The 18,596-nt window shown below is 43.9% G+C and overlaps 1 protein-coding gene across 9 annotated transcripts in view; it reads left to right on the top strand.

The window, feature by feature from the left end:
- Positions 1 to 18,596, top strand: part of Acap2 (ArfGAP with coiled-coil, ankyrin repeat and PH domains 2) — a 105,847-nt gene that overhangs the window by 47,920 nt on the left and 39,331 nt on the right. For all 9 annotated transcript variants that reach the window (XR_003835141.1, XR_003835142.1, XM_029470651.1 and 6 more), the window contains exons 4-7: positions 535 to 588; positions 12,370 to 12,428; positions 14,496 to 14,679; positions 17,759 to 17,803. Coding sequence is in view for 7 of the 9 variants with exons in the window: in XM_029470651.1 (XP_029326511.1) it covers positions 535 to 588; positions 12,370 to 12,428; positions 14,496 to 14,679; positions 17,759 to 17,803 (342 nt within the window). In the remaining 2 variants the exon portion in view is untranslated. The remainder of the gene's footprint in view (positions 1 to 534; positions 589 to 12,369; positions 12,429 to 14,495; positions 14,680 to 17,758; positions 17,804 to 18,596) is intronic.

Here is an 18,596-nt window from a genome sequence, read left to right as displayed (position 1 = left end):
TTTGAGACAGGGTTTCTCTGTGTAGCCCTGGCTGTCCTGGAACTCACTCTGTAGACCAGGCTGGCCTCGAACTCAGAAATCCGCCTACCTCTGCCTCCCAAGTGCTGGGATTAAAGGCATGCGCCACCACGCCCGGCTGGATCCCTTTCAATATTCTGTAGTGTTACTGATTTTTTTTTCCATGATGAAAACTATATAGTGAAGTAGCAGGTATGTTTTGGTAATTATTTGACCCATTGTTGCTCGCAGGGCACACTATTGATGCTTTCAAACCTTTAGGGTAATGCACACTGTGAATGGGCCAGGGCTAAGTCTTTGGTTTTCCAGGCCTCTGCCTGTTGTCACATGTAGACTTGTAGTAGGCATGGCTGCTGCAGGGCATGTCCAGTGAGCCAGTAAGATTGTCCTTGCAAGTAAATGTTTCTGTTTACAGGACAGTTTGATTCCTCTGTCAGAAATGTGACCGTAACATTTTTGTGACGGATTTTAGTAGCTGGTAAATGATTTGCTTTTCCTTTGGTTTCTTTTTCACAGACAAGTTTGACCAAGTTTTCTGACAGTCTTCAGGAAATGATCAATTTCCACACAGTAAGTATGTGTGAGTAGGGTGCTGGGCCTGGTGGCAACTCAAGCACCAGTCTTAGGAGCTGACTCACTTGAGGACCTGATTGGTTTGATATTGCGGTGGATATAAAATGCTCCATATGTGTGGATGGTGGGGAAGGAAAGTGAGTTTGCTTTATTTCCAATTCTAGTATAATAAATCTTTCTCCACGGAGTTTCATTATCACTGCTTGTTTGAGCTGTGGGTAGAGGGTTATTTACTGGACAGTTTATTCATTTTATGGATAGTTTACCAATGGCTACACCACTATAAAATGATACTCTATCCCCCATAATAAGCTTAATATCATAAAATAATACCCATTAAAGTTATTTTCCCACTTTGAGTCTGTGTCATTTTTGAGGGATGGGGAGAGGGTTGGGCGGGTTATATTGCAGCTGAAGTTATATATCAGTATTTATTGTAGCTGTAGCTAGCTTTTTCAAAAACTGGCACGGACAATCTTCTGTCTTAAAAATAGATGCATTTGGAAAGGGGGAAAATAGATGTATTTATTTGTATGTGTATTTTGTGTATGAGTGTTTTGCCTCCATGTATGTGCATGCCTGGTACTTAGAAAGGTCAGAAGAAGGCATCAGACTTCCCTAGAACTGGAGTTACAGATGGTTGTAAATCACTGTGTGGGTGTTGGGAATCAAGCCTGGGTCCTCTGGAGAGGCAGCCAGTGCTCTTAACCACCCAGCCATTTCTCTAGGCCCTGAAAACATTGTCATATCATAGTCTGATTTTATAGTGTAATTTCTGCAGTCCTAAGAGTTATTTCAGCTTTAGCTTGTAGTAGGAATCACGTAAGCGGTTGCTTGCTCTGGCGTGTCCAGTCTCCTGAAGGAGGGTGTTTCTTATCTTATGTTGCAGAAGCTTAGCGTATATGTGTCTATCTACATATATGTCTTTTTCATAGGAAATAATCACTTGGATTTAAGTATGATGAGCCATTATTACCATTGACCTATTTAATAGCTTTTTGTTAGGTTGAGGGAGATAACTTTGAACTACTGTATTTGTCTTTTGGGTGTAATCAACAAGAAGTTGTTCAGTGTGCAGAGTCAGTGGTGAGATAGCTCTGCTTAGCAATGAGACGCACGAATGCGTGCTGTAAGGTTTACAGGTTGGCGATAGTTTTTGTGTGGCTGTGCATACTGTGTATTATAATTTAAATAAATTATATCGATATATAAAATTAATTAGTGAATAAAGCAAAGTATTAGCTCACTTTAGTGTTACATGTATAACTAGAAAGTAGATTTTTCAAGAAAGATTTTGAGTCTCTAGAACTATACTTTCTGAAAATATTAAATATGTGTATTTAGTTCCATTTGCATACATAAATTTTTCAATAACTAAAAATAAGAAAGGAGAAATTTTGTCAGGAGAGGCTTTGATTAGCTATCACCACAAGCCAGTTAAAAATGCCAAGAAGCAACAGCTGGCTTGAAGATGAGTTTACCGTACAGAACTGTACCGCTTGCACACTTCCCTGTTAGAGAGAATTCGAGAAATAATGACAAGCAGTAGTCCTGAGTTAGGACCAAGAGCCTCGATAGTTTTAGATAATTCAGAATGGAGACAAAAAGGGATGAGGTCTGTAGCTTTGGCAAAAGAAGAACTGTTCTTTTAACTTTGAAAGTTAGCAGAGGAGGTCATCTCATAGCTTCTAAATAGAGCCCAGCAGCTGGAAACCACAGTTGTATCAAGTGGTTTACAACTTTTTTTTTTTGGTCAGGGTTTCTCTGTATAGCTCTGGCAATCTTGGAACTCACTCTGTAGACCAGGCTGGCCTTGAACTCAGAAATCTGCCTGCCTCTGCCTCCCACCAGTGCTAGGATTAAAGGCATGCGCCACCACTGCCTGGCTAGCTTTTAAAATTTTTATAGAACATAACTGTCAGTGTCTTGTGTGTGGCTGACAGTATCTGACATCCTCTCCAGTACTTGGCAACTTCGAATGCATACTCGTGTTTATTGGGCAGGATGTGAGGTGGCCAGCTTGCCTCTGTTCCTGGTCTGGCTGGGTACTGGGTGACTAGAGGGTCAACTTGTCTGGTGCTAAGGTCGGCTGGAGTTGGCTGGGTGTCTAGCACCTCTTATTTCTTAAGACCACAGTCTAGAAGTCGAGTTGCTTCCCCTTGGGCTACAATCTTCTGATCAAACAGCAAGATTCACAGTCAGGTCAAATTCAAGATAAGGAGATTAAGTCTAACTCTCGGTTGTACAGTGACATGCTTCTGCAGACATGGGAGAATTGTTGGCTGTCGGTACACAGCTGACCACAGTTTTAAACTCTAATATATGGAGTTAAGTTGTATGTATGTTGGGAAACTTCCTGTAGTAAACTGTCCTACATTCATTTATGACACCCATAGCAGAACTCTTACCGTCAGTCACTTTAAAGGACCGTAGGTGATTCTGAGAATGACTAGTGAAATTTGAGATCCTGATTCTTTTTTTTTTAATTTAATTTTTTTATACTTTAAATTGGAAATATTTTTTTCCCATACAGTATATTCTGATCATGGCTCCTCCCCCTCATCTCTTCCCAGATCCCCACCTCTCCACTTTCCAACCCCACACCTTCTCTTTCTCTCTTTAGAAAACAAAAAGGCAAAGACAAACAACAAACCAGTATATAAATTAAAGAAGCACAAGTGCATGTGCATACACACACACACACACACACACACACTTAGAAACCATAAAATAAATGAGCAGAAAACCACTAAGGTAAAAAAATCCCCGAGATTGAAAAATCTACAGAAATACCAATGAGTTTGTTTTGTGTTGGCCCTTAACTGCTGGGCATGGGGCTTGCACAAGTAAGGTTTGTATACTTGGTGAGACTCCATTGGAGAAAACGAATTTTTTCTTTGCAAGTGGTTGTCAGTTGGAGGTAGCTTCTTGGTTAGCAAGGGGAGCTTGTGTCTACTTCCCCCTCTTATTTAGCACTGGAATCCCATCTGGCTTGGACCTGTGTAGGTGTGTGCGTGCTGCCAACAGTCTCTGAGTTCATATGTATGTCAGAGATTCTGCTTTGTAACTAGTGGTCCCTGGCCCAGTAACATCAGCATCACCTGTGAACTGTTGGACCTGCAGGGCCTCAGCCCCAGTTCCAGATCTGTGTTATCAGAGAGGCCAGCAGCCAGTTTGAAAGTCACTCTTAGAGTCCACTATGGCTCACAGGCCAAATCTAGTCCCTTGCTTTTCTTTTTAATTTATTTTACTCATGTCTTTGAGTCTTGTATTCCTGACAAAGTTGCATGATTGTGATGGTCAGCGCGTATTGAATGAGTAAACCACTCCTTCCTGTATAGCCTTTACAGAGGAAGTGTGCTGACTTATGCTCTTATGGACCGCTCAGTTGTCTACCTCTTTCTGGAGCTGTGAAACCCACCAGAGGCTACTTTCTGAGTGAGTGGACATGAGTCAGTGATTAGGCTGCTGTTGGCAGATTCCTCTCAGTGTAGTCAGACTTGCAAACCGACCTAATTAAGGTCAGAATCTTTGGTAGGAAGGATGAGGAATCCAGAAATGTGTAGCTGGTCTATCTGTCTTTCCTTTTTTTATTTTCTGTCAATCACCTCAGGCCATCCTTATCTGCAGTTTAATGTAACTGTAGAAACAAGCTACTTGAAGACTTTAGTAAATGTGGATTTTGATCCTTTCTCCTGCCCCATTTTCCCTTCCTCCCGGCCTCTCTCCTCCCTTCTTCACTCCCTTGCCTTTCCTTTTCCTCTTTCCTCCTTCCTTTCCCCTCTAATCTCCCTTTCCCTTCCCTCTTTTCCTGACAGGGTCTCAGATAGTCCAGGTTGGCTCAGCTCACTACATTCCCAGACTGCCTTGCCTTTGTGATCTTCTGCTTCTGCTTCCTGTTCACAGCCGGGCTCACAGGTGTGCTGCTATCTGCCGTGACTCTGCATTTCTAGGACGTTTGAGATGTCAGGCAGATCAGGCTGGCCTAGAACTCCTGGCCTTTCTGTCTCAGCCTTTCAGGTGCTGGAATTTTTGGTGTGTGCCACCATTCTGCTAACAATTTGATTTTAATACCTAACCCAGTAGAAAACCATTGCCTGAAGAGGGACAAAAAGGTCTGTGGACAGATTAGCATGGGCAGAGATGGAGAACAAATAAACACCTGTTAGTTTGTTGAGACTTGTACTAGTGAATCTTCATTGGCAGTTGATTGGATTCTGAGTCAAATTTGTCGGAGAGTCTGACCAAGGAAGGAGGTGCATCCTGAATGTAGGTGCAACTCTCCCTGGGACAGAATAAAGTGGCAAATGCAAACTGAGTACCAGCATCCATCCTCCACTTTATAATAACAAATGTGTCTCACACCCCTGCCACGTGTGAGAGCCACTCTCTTTGCTGTGGCTTGCCTCCCGCTGTGGCAGAATGTAAACCCTTCCTTCCTAGGTCACCTTAGTCAGAGTGATGAGAAAAGCTAAGACAGAAAACTGGTTCTGAGAAGCCAGACTGATGCTGTGATAAATCTGGTCAAGTGCTTGGTAGGTTTAGAACTGGTTTGCAGGAGGGTGTAGGAGCACTTGGGCCCTTCAGAATACTGCTAGGATTGTGGACATTGTAGACTGCTCACAAGAGTGCAGAGAATTACAAGTTTCAATAGGTAAACCAATGTTTATTTACTCCACTTTTTCCACATCTTCTGCCCATGCTAACTTGAATATGGACTCCCCCAGCCCCTCTTCAGGAGTCTTGGGAATTGAGCTAGAACCCATTCTCGTGTTGCATTCTGGAAAGCAGTCTATCCTCTGTGCCCTGAGAAGTGAGACGAGCTAAAGAGCAGGGCACTAACCATATTGGAGGCAGACATTTCAAGGCAGCACAACATTCAGGCTGCGTCATGGTTACGGCTTATTGCTCTGCTCTAATGTACAATGAGAAGCCACATGTAGAATTGAAGAGTGTGAAAAACATGGACTTTGGTGAGGAGTGTGGCAGATTTACAGTCCTGGACAAGCAGAGCGTGGAGAAAGCCCCATGACTGTTAGAGAGATGAGCACCCTTTAGGGTGTCTGCTGGGATAATAGATGGAGAGTCTTAGTGAGACCCTACTGTGAAAGGCTCTATACAGCATGTGAAAAGGAGAAAGAATGAGAACACCCGGGAAGGGTTTCCTTGTGTGGAAACAACCTTCTAGGCAAGTGTTTGTTTCTCCATGTCCAGCCACCGAGGTCCAGAGAGGTCCAGATGTGGTAGAGGGCACCTGACTACATCAGAGCCTGCCAGCACTGTCCATATGGTGCCAATTTTTGGGTTGTGACACCTTGCAAAGTTCTAGAAACTGCTGAAGCAAGGTTGGAGTCCATGCAAGGAAGTCCTTTTGAAAATGAACCCTAAGTTACAGTGGAGACCCCAGAGGCTGGAGATGCCAGTACTCCGGTATAACAGTAGAAGAAAGTTGCAGGGACCAGATGGTGCCAAGCTGAGAGAGAGAGAGCCGAAGGAGCTACCCAAGGCCATTTGAGCCTGAAAGCTGCCAAGAGCCTGAGATGTTGGATGTGTGGCTGCAGAATTTTATGTTTCCACAACTGGGCTTTTGTCTGATCCTTGCCAGGTCCCCAGTGTCTCCATTTTAGAGTGAGAACACCTATTCGTCTTATTACATATTAGAAATAGTTAACTTATTTATTGTTATTTTATGCCTCAAAGTTAAGACATGAGTCTTATGAGTGGCACTGGGCTTTCGAGCAGTGCTGGATCAGAGCAGTAACTCTGAGGGGACTTTGGAAGTTGGATGAATTAGAAAGCTAGGGGTGGCACATTATGGTTAAAGTGATGTGCTTGGGTGTCGTTCACGGGATCTATAGTCACTTAGGAGGCACTCCTGTGTGGATGTAAGGATGGTTTAAGGAGTGATGAGCCACCGTGAGTGTGGACAGCACCACCCATGGGCTGGGGGCTAGGAATGATGCACGGGGAAGAGGAGAGATGGAGCTGAGTGCCACCCACGGTTTATGTCTTTCTGCTTCCTGACTGCAGCTGCACTGTGACCAACTGTCTCCCGTTCCTGCTGCCACAGCTATGTCCTCTCCCACCACCATCCCTCTCCTGCTGGGATGGAGTCAGAATAAATTCTCTTTAAGCTGACTTTGTCAGTTACTTTATCACAAGAATAACAGTAACTCACAGGACTGTTAACTACTGAGGGCTACAAAGAAGAGCCTACTGATTATCTTAGTTCTTTATTAAGGTCCTAATGAGATTGCTCAAAAGATTCAGTGATCCTACAGGGTCAGAAGCCATAACTTTGCCCCTTACTCAATTCTGCAAAGAGCAATAATGCCTTTATGTCCTCTACAGTCATCAGGTAGGAACAGTGTGATCCCTGGATAATAGGAATCATAAAGATTTTACAACACATTGTCTCAGTCAGTGGCCCCTAAGTCATGGCTTGGACTGGAAGCAGGGCTGGTGCTACCTGTGGATCTGTAGCGGGCTTGTCTTCTTGTCTGTCTTTGTTTCCCTGCTGACTTTCTGAAGTGGTTTGTCTGCCATCTTCGATGTATATCTCAGCTTTCATCTTTCCTTGAGTACAGCAGAGAGAATGTTGTTTTAATGAGGCCCCTGCCCAAAGGGGAAACAGCTTGAATGGGAGCACTGGCTCCCAAGTCCTGTCTTCTGTCCTGTAGTTCCGTGAGACTGATCTATAACTAGTAGAAAACTTTTGGTGGTTATTTGTTGTACATGGTTGCTCACAGCAGCAGTGTTAAATTTCTAGAAATGGAAGCAAGCCTTAGTTTTCTCTTGATGGCTATTGTCACTGTTTACTTTTAGCGTATAACAAGAAATGTATACCTAAGTAGGGTATTGTACTGTCAACTTGACACAGCTGGAGTTATCACAGAGAAAGGAGCTTCAGTTGAGGAAATGCCTCCATGAGATCCAACTGTAAGGCATTTTCTCAATTAGTGATCAAGGGGGAAAGGCCCCTTGTGGGTGGGACCATCTCTGGGCTGGTAGTCTTGGTTCTATAAGAAAGCAGGCTGAGCAAGCCAGGGGAAGCAAGCCAGTAAAGAACATCCCTCCATGGCCTCTGCATCAGCTCCTGCTTCCTGACCTGCTTGAGTTCCAGTCCTGACTTCCTTGGTGATGAACAGCAGTATGGAAGTGTAAGCCAAATAAACCCTTCCCTCCCCAACTTGTTTCTTGGTCATGATGTTTGTGCAGGAATAGAAACCCTGACTAAGACAGGTATAGATCAGTGACTAGGAATTGAGATGGACCTCTAGCCAACTAACGGAGACTGATCTGTCCAGCAGTTAACCATTGGGAAAGTTTGTTGTTGGATAGTGTGTGCCTTGACATCGGCAGAGGAGACAGCTTGTATTTAGTTGTTCATGTGTTAGCAGCCTCACTGTGAAGGATGAAATACAAATCCCTAGGCTAGCCACATGCGGTGGTGCATGCCTGGGAGGCTGAGGCAGGAAGACTACATGCTTGAAGGCAGCCTGGGCCACATAGTAAATCTCCCTCCAACCAGCCTGGACTACATATGATGACATGTTTCAGAAAGATACAGTGAGACTAATGACTTTCTTAAAATACTGCTAATCAAATGCGTATACATTTTTATTTTGGGAGTGCAGTGTTTTAGAGGGTGTGGATGAAAAGTTCCAGTTTCAGAATACAGTTTTCCTCTGGTATACACTCACTCTTCCAGGGAATAGGATACATACTGCACCATTACAGATTGTGGTAAGCTTTGCTGTATTCTGTGCCCCATAGTTTTCTTTGGCGTCTTTGTAATTCCATCTCTGTCCTCAGCCCTCATTCCTAGTCAGTTCTTGGTCTGCAGTCTGGTTGATTTTGGACGTCTAGTATGTTTCACTCAGTTATTTTGAGACGCGGTCATATTGTGTGTGTAATGCTTGGCTTCATGTTATTGCTTAGTGACATTGCATTGTATGAGTGCGCCACCACTCATATAGCACTCACTTGTTGATGACTATATTATCTTTTTTTATAAAGATATATTTTATTTATATGAGTACACTGTAGCTCTTTAGACACACCAGAAGAGGGCATCAGATCCCATTACAGATGGTTGTGAGCCACCATGTGATTGCTGGGAATTGAACTCAGTACTTCTGGAAGAGCAGTCGGTGCTCTTAATCACTGAGCCATCTCTCCAGCCCAATGACTATATTATCCATCACTGTATTTCAGTTAGCCCTGAACTTAAGGATTAAGATAACAAGCATCTGTTACCTTATAGTTCTCTGAGTTAGGAGTTTGGGAGATGTCACTGGGTGGCTCTGGCTTGATGTCTTGATGTCTTTCACTGGATACTGCATATGTATTGGGGCTGGGCCTTTAAATTCAGGTCCTCACATGGGCCGATGGGTCCATGTCTAAGGGGTTTTAATCATATCCCTCTTAGCCAGAGGCGTAAGTTCTTTACCTAGAACCCCTCCCACTCCCTCCTATGCCTCTTTTTGTTTTTTCAATACAGTTTCTCAGTGTATGCTGGATGCTCTGGAACTCACTCTGTAGGCCAGGCTCACATGGACCTCCCAGAGATCCGATCTGAGTCCTGAGGGCTGGTATCAAAGTCGTGTGCTGCCACTGCTGTCTTCCAAGGACCTTCTTTGCAGGACTGCATGAGTGTCCTAATGACAAGAGTCTGTTACTCTCCAAATGTGACCCAAGACAAGGGCAAAGGAAATGTCAGTGCCTGCTGTGACCCAGTCCCAGAGGTCACACTGTCAAGTCTATATGACTGTTTAGAAGAAGCAGGCGACAGCTCCCACCTGAGAAAAGAATGAGGGTCTGTTTTTGAAGCAAGGATTGCCAAAGAGTTTGTGGATGTTCTAGGTGAAGTACTTACTGTGGCCTTTTAGTCAGAGCTACCTGGGTGACCCAGGGGGCTGGGGTGTTGTAATCCAGTTGGAGGCCAGCCTGGGCATCAGATCTCAGGAAAGAAAAAAAAAAATAGAATGCGCCTGCTGTGGTGGTACGCCCCTCTAATGCCGGCACTCGGGAGGCAGAGGCCGGCAGAGCTCTGATTTGAAAGCAAACTTGCTCGACATACAAGTTCCAGGACACTGGAGCTACATGGCGAGACCCTGTCTCAAAAGGAAAAATACTTTAAAAAAATTGTGGCCCTATTTTGCTTACCACAGTGGGCCATTGTGGTTTTTTTTTTTTTTTTTTTTTTTTTTTTTTTTTTTTTTTTTTTTTTTTTAATAACTGTTGCTCTGGAGTATAGCCTTCAAGGAGACTTACAGGGACTGAACCTGAGAACCTAATCCTAGAATTTTTTTTTTTTTTTTTTTTTTTAGTTTTGGCTATTATTGATACAGTTACTGGCTAAACACATACATGCATACATATTTAATATATATACATCTGTGGATAACATTTGTGTATGTAGAAATGTCTAGGGGTAGTGAGCTCATTTCTAGGATGGCATGTGAAATTGTACTACTTGCATAATGAAGGAGTTGTATGCTAAGAAAAAAATAAAGAAAATATAATTTTATCAAATATAAATGTTCATTTTCAATATTAAAATTTCTTTTCAATATTACATTCCTTAAAATCTAACTATCATTAAAGAGAACAAAACTTCAAAACTTGGGGACAGTTTTCCAAAGCTGATCACACCTGTCTCTACCAGCATGTGTGAGCTGCAGTTGTGTTCCATACTTGGTGTGTGTGTTCTTTAAAATTGTTGGGGGCAGCACTTCTGGGCCTTTTGGCTAAGATCGGTGTAAATGGAATAGTTTTAAGTTGCCTTTCCTTTATTTTATTTTTTTTTGGTGCAATGTCATCTTTTGCACTTAAAGAAAGTGCACTGAGTTGGTAATTTACATGTATGAAAACTGACCTCTTGTGGCGTGGAGCTTTAGAGATCCTGTCCTGCCGCTAAAGTCAAGATAAGGCAGCATCTGTCAGCCCCTCCCCAGCACACCTTTGCAGTGTCCTTCCTCCTGCCAGCTGCCCTCTCTCATCTCCAGGGAAACTGCTGATCTCTTCTCTATACCTGTAACTTTGCTTTTTCCTAAAGGTCATGTAAATCAGAGCTCGTGAGGTGCTGTGACTAGGATTCACTTACCTAGGTAGCCAAGTGCGCCGAGCTTCATCTGTTTGTGTGCATTGTGAGATGTTCCACGGTGACGGGCATTCACCATTGTCAGCAGCTGTGAGTCCAGCTGCTGTAGAAACTTATCTCTCTGGTGTTTCTGTGAGCCCAAGGCCTTCTTATGGATAAATAGCAGCAGTTGCTGTTGGATTGGATTGCTAAGCGCCATCCAAGACCACCTTTACCTTACAAGAAATGGGGGTTTTAAATCACAAGTTTTATTTCCTAAGTCGCTAGCTACTGATTCCTTTCTAGTGGGCTTTGGTAGATTTTGTGTTTCAAAAACAAATGTGCTTCTTTTCCTGTTGAGTGTTCTCTAGGCTTATACTTATTTCCCGACAACACACATTATCCTTTCAATAGCTGCCTATGGTAAGGCCATAGCCTGCCTCCTAAATAGCCAACACTTGTGGCTTTTTATTTCCCTTTACTGCTTTGGCTAGATAGATGTGTTCATGTAAGTCTTCATCCTTCAGACAGAATAAAAAGATTTTTTGAGCCTCCACAAGAGCATCATAGGCATGGCACTGAATGAGAACTGTGTCTTAAAGAGACAGTGGGCTGGTGAGCCACCTCCTTTACAGTGCCCACCTTGCAGGCTCCATCCTAGCATCCCTTCCCTGGAAAGCTGACTGGTGCCATGTGGTTCCCAGCAGAGCCTGGGTTCTCAGGGCAGCAGCTACTAGTCAGATAATTTTAACTGACGGCATCAAGTCACTCCAGCGACCTGCAGTGACCTGGCCTTCTCTTTAGGGACATTTTCCTGAGCAGTCTTGTGGAAGTTGCCTTGTGGGGACTGCTCCCTTTTTATTTTCTGGTCATAGCCTTTGCTCCGCATTTACCATATTTATAATCTCAAAAAAACCATGCTTTGGTTTTATTGATTTTTGTCTTTATCAATTTTCTATTTAGTTCCATTTTGATTTCTATAGTTTCTTTTGCTTATGTTGGGCTTACTAGGATACAAGAAAAAAAGATTTTTTTTTTCTGGAAGCAAATTGGGCAGATGCAGTATTTTAATTAGAATTATTTGTAAGTTTTTCTTGACTGTTTTGTGTATTGTTTCTCCAGTCTCTGTTCTTCTCACTCTATTTCAAATCCAGAATTTGAAGTCATTCTGCCAATTCTGAAAGTACTTGGAATTTCTATAGGGAGGCATCAGCATTGGGCCCGGGGCACCGTAACACCTGGACAGAGCTCTGTTTTGAGGACTGGGATTTTGTTCTCTCTGCTCAAAGCTGTGCTTTGACCGACAGGACTGTGTAATGCTGACTGGAACTCAATTCAGCCATTGTTTCTGGTCCCAAGTCTTCCCAGTGGAAACTCCTGGCTGGGTCAGGCAGAGCTGCTGCTGTTCTCAGCTGGCATGGAGAAAGAGGAGAAAGAGGGGTTTGCGTTGCTGTGGGCTGGCTTCCAAAATCTGAAGAGGAATTGAAATTGGTTGCTTTTCTGTAGTGAAGAAAAGCAAGTTATTTTTGAGGCTCGTAGAATTGGCTCTAAACTGGCTTCAATTTCATTTATCACTTTCATGGTCTTCAATAAGAAACGAGGTGTCATTGGAATTGGGTGGGGTGTTGTCAAGACAACGTGGTATTTACATTCCATTTTCTTTCTAACATTCAACCTTATGTTTTACTTTCTAGATTCTGTTTGACCAAACTCAGAGATCAATTAAGGCCCAGCTTCAGAACTTTGTCAAAGAGTAAGTCTGCCTTAGTTAAGAGGGTGGGGTGAATGGTGGGTGGAGGAATAACCAGCCAGCTGCTGTGAGGGTGGGGCTTGGGTAGTGGTGGAGGGCTGGGGCTGTGGCTGTGGATGTGGCTGAAGATGCTAAAAGAAAATTATGGGTCTCAAGTTTCTGAAAATACTGGCATGTTTGCTTTGTCGAGTGTGTTTCATTTCTTCTGAGTCTGTGAGAGAATCAGAGTCACCTTGAGTATATGAGAGTCCAGACAAGGTTTCTTACCGAAGATACAGATGTAATTTAAAAGCCCCCGAGGGTGGGGGTTGAAATACTTACTGTTGTCTAGTCTCGATATGGTATTTTCTTTGAAGAGAAGATAATGTAATAGATAAAAATGAGCCACAGAAATTGTTGTAACCTGTGACAATTTGGGAGAGTTGTATCCTGTTTACATACAAAATAAAATTGAACTAGAAGTAAAAATTTTAAGTTCGAACTTTCCAAGTTAAGGAAAACTGATTTTCTACATTAAGAATCTAGTTTTTCTGCGGCTTCTAGCTGAGAATTCATGCAAGTATCAGGTTAATTCGGGCACAGTATTAAAGATAAGTAAGGGACATTATAATACAGTAGTAGGGTCAAATAGCATTATCTGTTGCTGTGAGTAGTTAGTTTTGGGTTTGGGGTTGTGCAGACAGCACCGCAGTGGACACCCCCTGCCTCCCAGCCTTCCGTGTTAAGCAAGGGTTCTTCTGCCTGCAGTCCACAGTCCCAGCCCATGGGTTAGGCTTTATGCTACAAAGATGTCTCAGAGCAGCGCGTATGAGTGGCTTCATAATGCTTTACTTCATATAAAAACTTTGGAGTGTTTAAAAAAGTCATAGAGTTTTTAGATGTATCTATTATAATTAAAAGCTGCTTGTCTTCAGCTTACTTTGTCAGCTTCCTATTAGAAGTAGTGGCAGAGATGTGTTACATGGCCGAGGACACAGAGAGCCAGGGCTCCATCTTTTCAGACTGTTACAAGGCCTGTCTTCTGTCTTCACTGGGACCAGCTCTGTACACACGTGTGTACCTGTGTGCTTGAAGACTTTATTTTTGTCTTTTATGTGTTTTAACTAATTTCTTCTAACAAGAGATTGTTTCTCTTGCTTCTCTAACAAGAGATTGTTTCTCTTGCTTCCTTTTTTTAAGACGTGTTTTGAGACAGAGAGAGTCCTGCTCTGTCGCCCAGGCTGGCCTGGAGCTAGCAGCCCTCTTTCCTAGCCTCCTAGAGGTGTTAGGTAGGTGTGTTGCCTGAGGTGTGCTTCTGAGTATTGTTTCTTAAAAGCAAAAGTGTGTTTTAAAATACCTCTCAGATCATTAGGGTTTATCCGGAAGCTGAATGAATTTTAATTTTTGGGAAAGGCCATTCAAATCTGTATTTCTCTGTAGGAAGTCTTATATACACTGGTATTTAAAAAAAAAAAAACAGATCACAGTTAAACCATGTGCATGTTTTGAATTTATCTTTAGAAAATTCTTTCTGTTACATTAATTTTATCATTATTTCCATTTTGATTCATACAGATTTACATAATGAAACGTTGGCTCACTTTATGAGGAATTATGTACACAGAATGATAAGTTCCATAAGCTAAAAATTAGGAATCTAAACTGTGCTGGCTGTGGTGGTGCACACCTTTAATCCCAATGCTCGGGAAACAGAAGCAGGGGATAGATCTCTGTGAGTTCAAGGCCAGCCTGGTGTACAGAGTAAGCTCTAGGACAGCCTGGGCTACACAGAGAGACCCTATCTCTGAAAAAAAAATGTCTAAAATAGTCCAAATCTGAAACCTTTTGAGCTCTTATCTTTGAGTTTTGGATTAAGGCAGAAACTCACAGTCTGTATAAATATTCCCAAGTCTCAAAAGTCCCAGCTCTGAACTTCCTTTGTCCAGACTTCTCAGGTAAGTGTCCTTTGGAAGGATGCATGCTTCAGCTGGGTTAGTGGTGACTGCCAATGTCTGACGGGCACGTTAGGGGAAGCAACAGTAAACTCTAAGGCTATTTTGAAGAAAGTTTCACTAAATTTTTATTTTTTAGAGATCTTAGAAAATTCAAAGATGCCAAGAAACAATTTGAAAAAGTCAGTGAAGAAAAGGAAAACGCACTAGTAAAAAATGCCCAAGTTCAAAGAAACAAACAGCACGAGGTTGAAGAGGCTGCAAACATTCTCACGGCCACTCGGAAATGCTTCCGGCACATAGCGCTTGACTACGTCCTGCAGGTACCGCGACTCCTCTCATCCTGCAACTAATGGCAGTGGTTTTCTAGCAGGCTCCTTTGAGTGATTGTACTAGAATGAATAAAGTACATCTTTTTTTTTTTTCCCCCCCCCCGTGTGAACGCGCGCGCGCGCGCACGCACACACACACACACACACACACACACACACACACACACACACACACACGCACTATAGCTATAGATGTCTTTGGTTCTGATTTCTTCTTTCTATTGGGTTATAACATCTTACCCATATTTTATTCTGTAGCTTTCCCGTTTCAGTTTAGTTGATGTACGAGCCCGGGGTTTAGATGGTGTTAGTTTCTCCTGGCAGCAGTGAGCATGTGTATCCTTTTGTCAGTTTTCCAAAGACTTTTCTCAGTGCTTCTAAACGTGAGCCGCAGAGCCTCTCAGGGAGTCCACAGTGAGACAGCACACGGGCGGGTGCGGATTGTTCTTAGGGAATCTGCCTCTCTTGAAGATGAATTCAAAGACCCTTGGAGTGATGACTCCCTTTGGAGGCTGGAGACAAAAGCTGAGTGGCAGGGCTATACTGGCTCCACAGGCACCCCTGGGAGAGATCGTCTTCTTAGGGTCCAGGCGTGCAGATGCAGGATGGATACAGCACACACGGGCACAGATGCACATATTCTTTGGGGACAGAAAGGGCAAACTTGGTTGCCATGGACATGTCCATAACTATCCATATCTTCCTCCCTTCCTCCCTCCCTCCCCTCCCCTCCCTCCCTCTCCTCCCTCCCCCCTTTCACCCCTTCCCCTCCTTCCTTCCCTCCTTCCCTCCCTCCTTCCCGCCTGGACCTAGGCTAGACCAGCTAACTGGCAAGCCCCAGGGATGGATCTTGCTCTCTTTCCTTCTCCAGAGTGGAGATGTTAAACATGTGCCAACAAGCTAGCTTTTGTTCACCAGGGTTCTGGGGATTGAACTCAGGTCCTCATGCTTACATGCCACACGTTTATAGTCTGAGTCCTATATTCCTAGAATAGAAAATGTCTCCAGCTTTTATCCAGTGGTTGGAAAATAGGTAGCACATGATTTTTTTTTTTAAAGCAAATGGTGTAATGCTATCAATTTTATGTGTAATGCTGTTTAGCTAAAATATCCATTATTTTCAAACTTAAACATAGTAATTATGTATTTCCTGAGAGGCCATCTCGATGGCCTCTCGGCTCACCCCCTTCTAACTACGAGTTTACGTAATAATGTCTCACGGGCATTCTTGGATCATTTTAGTTTTTGGCAAAAGTAGCTGTGTTAGAGACTAACAGGTGACAAGCACCCGAAGTGTAAAGCATTTCAGCTACTGTACGTGTTTGAATTTACCCTTCTCCTTGAGTTTCAATTTTTATTTTCTGTAAATTTCCAAATAGAGAGGAAAAACCCAGAAGGAAAGCATTAGCCCAGGTCTGAGCAGTGGCTCCCTGCAACCTGTGCGAGGGGGGTGGGGGCGGGGTAAGAGAAGGGGTTCCCCGTGCTCCTCAGAGCCGAGCACACTGGGAAGCAGACACGCAGAAGAAACCAGTGATACGGAAGAGAGTCGGATTTAGATGTCTCTTGGTCTGTTCTTGTTTTTAAGACTGTTTCAAATTCCCCTTACAAAATAGACCACGAGTTCAGCGAGGAGGACATTTGAAAATGTTCTGTACTCTGGGCAGTCTTAACAAGGTGTGAAGAGCATCGTTATCATATTGTGTAAATAAGCTATTTGTTAAGAACGGATGAAGATGCTTGTTAGGAGTTTCTGCAGTTGCAGAAGATCCTGGTTAAGGCAGGCCCGCCTATTCCAACCCACTGTGCAGCCAGGGAGAACCTCGAACCCATCCTCCTGCCTCTGTTCCCAGTGCTGCGATCATAGACAAATCATAGGCATGCACCCTGCCTCCTGGTTTGGGCAGTGCCGGGGATCTAATCCAGGCCTCTGAGCATGTAGGCACGCACTCTGCCAACCCAGCTTCAACCCTACCCCTGAGAAATCTCATCATTTACTGGTATTTTGATAAGTCAGTCATAATTAAAATACTTACGTCCACTACTTTAACTTATGCTTATGGCATGCGACTGTGCTCTGCTTTGTGGCTGGAACCTAGGCGAGGATAAGCTCCCGGTTTCACAGAGCTTACACTGGGGACCCCGGTGGGCTAGCATTTGCTGTTGTTGGGGACTCAGAATTTTTGGGAAAAGACAGAGGAAGAAAACACAAAGTAAGTACTAGGGAGGCAGAGGCAGAGGCAGGGGGAATCTGTGTGAGTTTGAAGTAGCTTGGTCTCCCAAGTGAGTTCTGGGACACCCAGGCTACATGGTGAAACCCTGTCTAAGCAAGCAAGCAAGCAAGCAAGCAAACAAACAAACAAACAAAGAGAAACAAATAAGAGTAGTTATAAATACTGTCAGTAAGTAGGATTGATATACTAGATAGTGAATCAGGTGCTGCGTTAGACGTGTACAAGAAGGTGGTGGTCAGTTGAAGACCCAAGTACTGAAGACTAGTCCTAAGCCAGCCAGTACAAAGGCACCTGTGGGACACAGTCAGGGCAGAGTAACAGAAGACCAGGCTCCAGAGGGTGGCAGCTCTCTGCACAGTGGGCCCGTGTGGACATGGTAGGAGGTTGCAGGGTTTAAAACTAGACATAATATCTCATTTATATTTGAAAATCACGGTGGTACCTTTGTGGAGAAGAACTGTAGGAAGTCAAGAAGGGAAACAGGCGTCCAGAGAAGTTGAAAAGTGGTAAATGGTGAAGATTTGCATGGGGGCTGTGGTTGAACCTTGATCTTTGAGTAGATGAGGAGGGTGGAGGAAGAGGAAGTGTGGCAAACTCAGGTGTCAGAGCAGCCCCATAGGAGGATGCTGTAATCTGTAGGACCGACCAGTGTTTGCACTGAGGGCGAGTGTGGCTAAGTGCTCGCTCATTGGTATGCTTGTCAGAACTCCCTTAAGCCAGAAGAAAAACACCAGCTCTGTTTTCCTTTGTTTTGGGATTGTTAGGCCAGGCATGTTTAGAATCTCGTATTCTGCATTAGTGTCGTTTGTGAATGACTAACCAAGTGCATCTTCCCTCAGATCAATGTGCTTCAATCAAAACGGAGATCAGAAATCCTGAAATCAGTAAGTTATTACTGAATGCTGCTGACTGCGACTGTCCGTGTGTCCATGTGTGCTTAGCTCCTCCCATTTCTCTTTCCTGTGCCATCTGCTTCAAGGTATAGCTGTCTAATGTCTGCTCTGCTAACCTATGGCCTGCTTCACAAAGACAGACCCACTGTGTGCTCTCCACTCTCAGTTATTCCAGTGTAATATTTCATGTGGTCTAGATACCTAATACTTTTTGAAAGTAGCTGGAAATGGTGGCTGGAACCAGTGAGAAGAAAAATAGCCAGTTCTCTTAACCACTGAGCCATCTCTCCAGCCCCTTCTTTGGGTCTTTTTAATCTATGGTGACAGTGAGATCTTACTTGCTCTTTGACAAGGACATGAGGAGGGTGTGCTGTGACATTGTGTCCTTCCTCATTTAGAGCCTTCGGGAGGACTTCTCTCAGTTTAGCTGGAGCAGTCTCCTTCCCAGTTGCTGTCTTGCTGCTTAGGCCCGGTCTCCGGTCTCCGGCTTGCTCTGTCCTAACTGTGCTTGCCTCTGATGCCTCTGGTGCCTCTGGTGCCTCTGGTGCCTCTGGTGCCTCTGGTGCCTCTGGTGCCTCTGGTGCCTCTGGTGCCTCTGGTGCCTCGCACTCATTTTGTCCAGGAAGCGCCTCTCCCCCAGCCATGTTTTCCAGACGGGCAGTAGTGGAGATGTGGTACGGCGGTATGTCTTACCATGGCCTCGGTGGGCTTCTGGAACTCTGCCATCTGAATAAACAGGAAACAAAGGGCTGGCTGGTAAATTCTGTGGGGCCTGCGCCCGGTG

Source organism: Mus caroli, chromosome 16 (genome assembly GCF_900094665.2).
Source record: "Mus caroli chromosome 16, CAROLI_EIJ_v1.1, whole genome shotgun sequence".
Taxonomy (NCBI): domain Eukaryota; kingdom Metazoa; phylum Chordata; class Mammalia; order Rodentia; family Muridae; genus Mus; species Mus caroli.
Note: the sequence above shows the minus strand (reverse complement) of the source record. Positions and strands in the feature narration are given on the sequence as shown.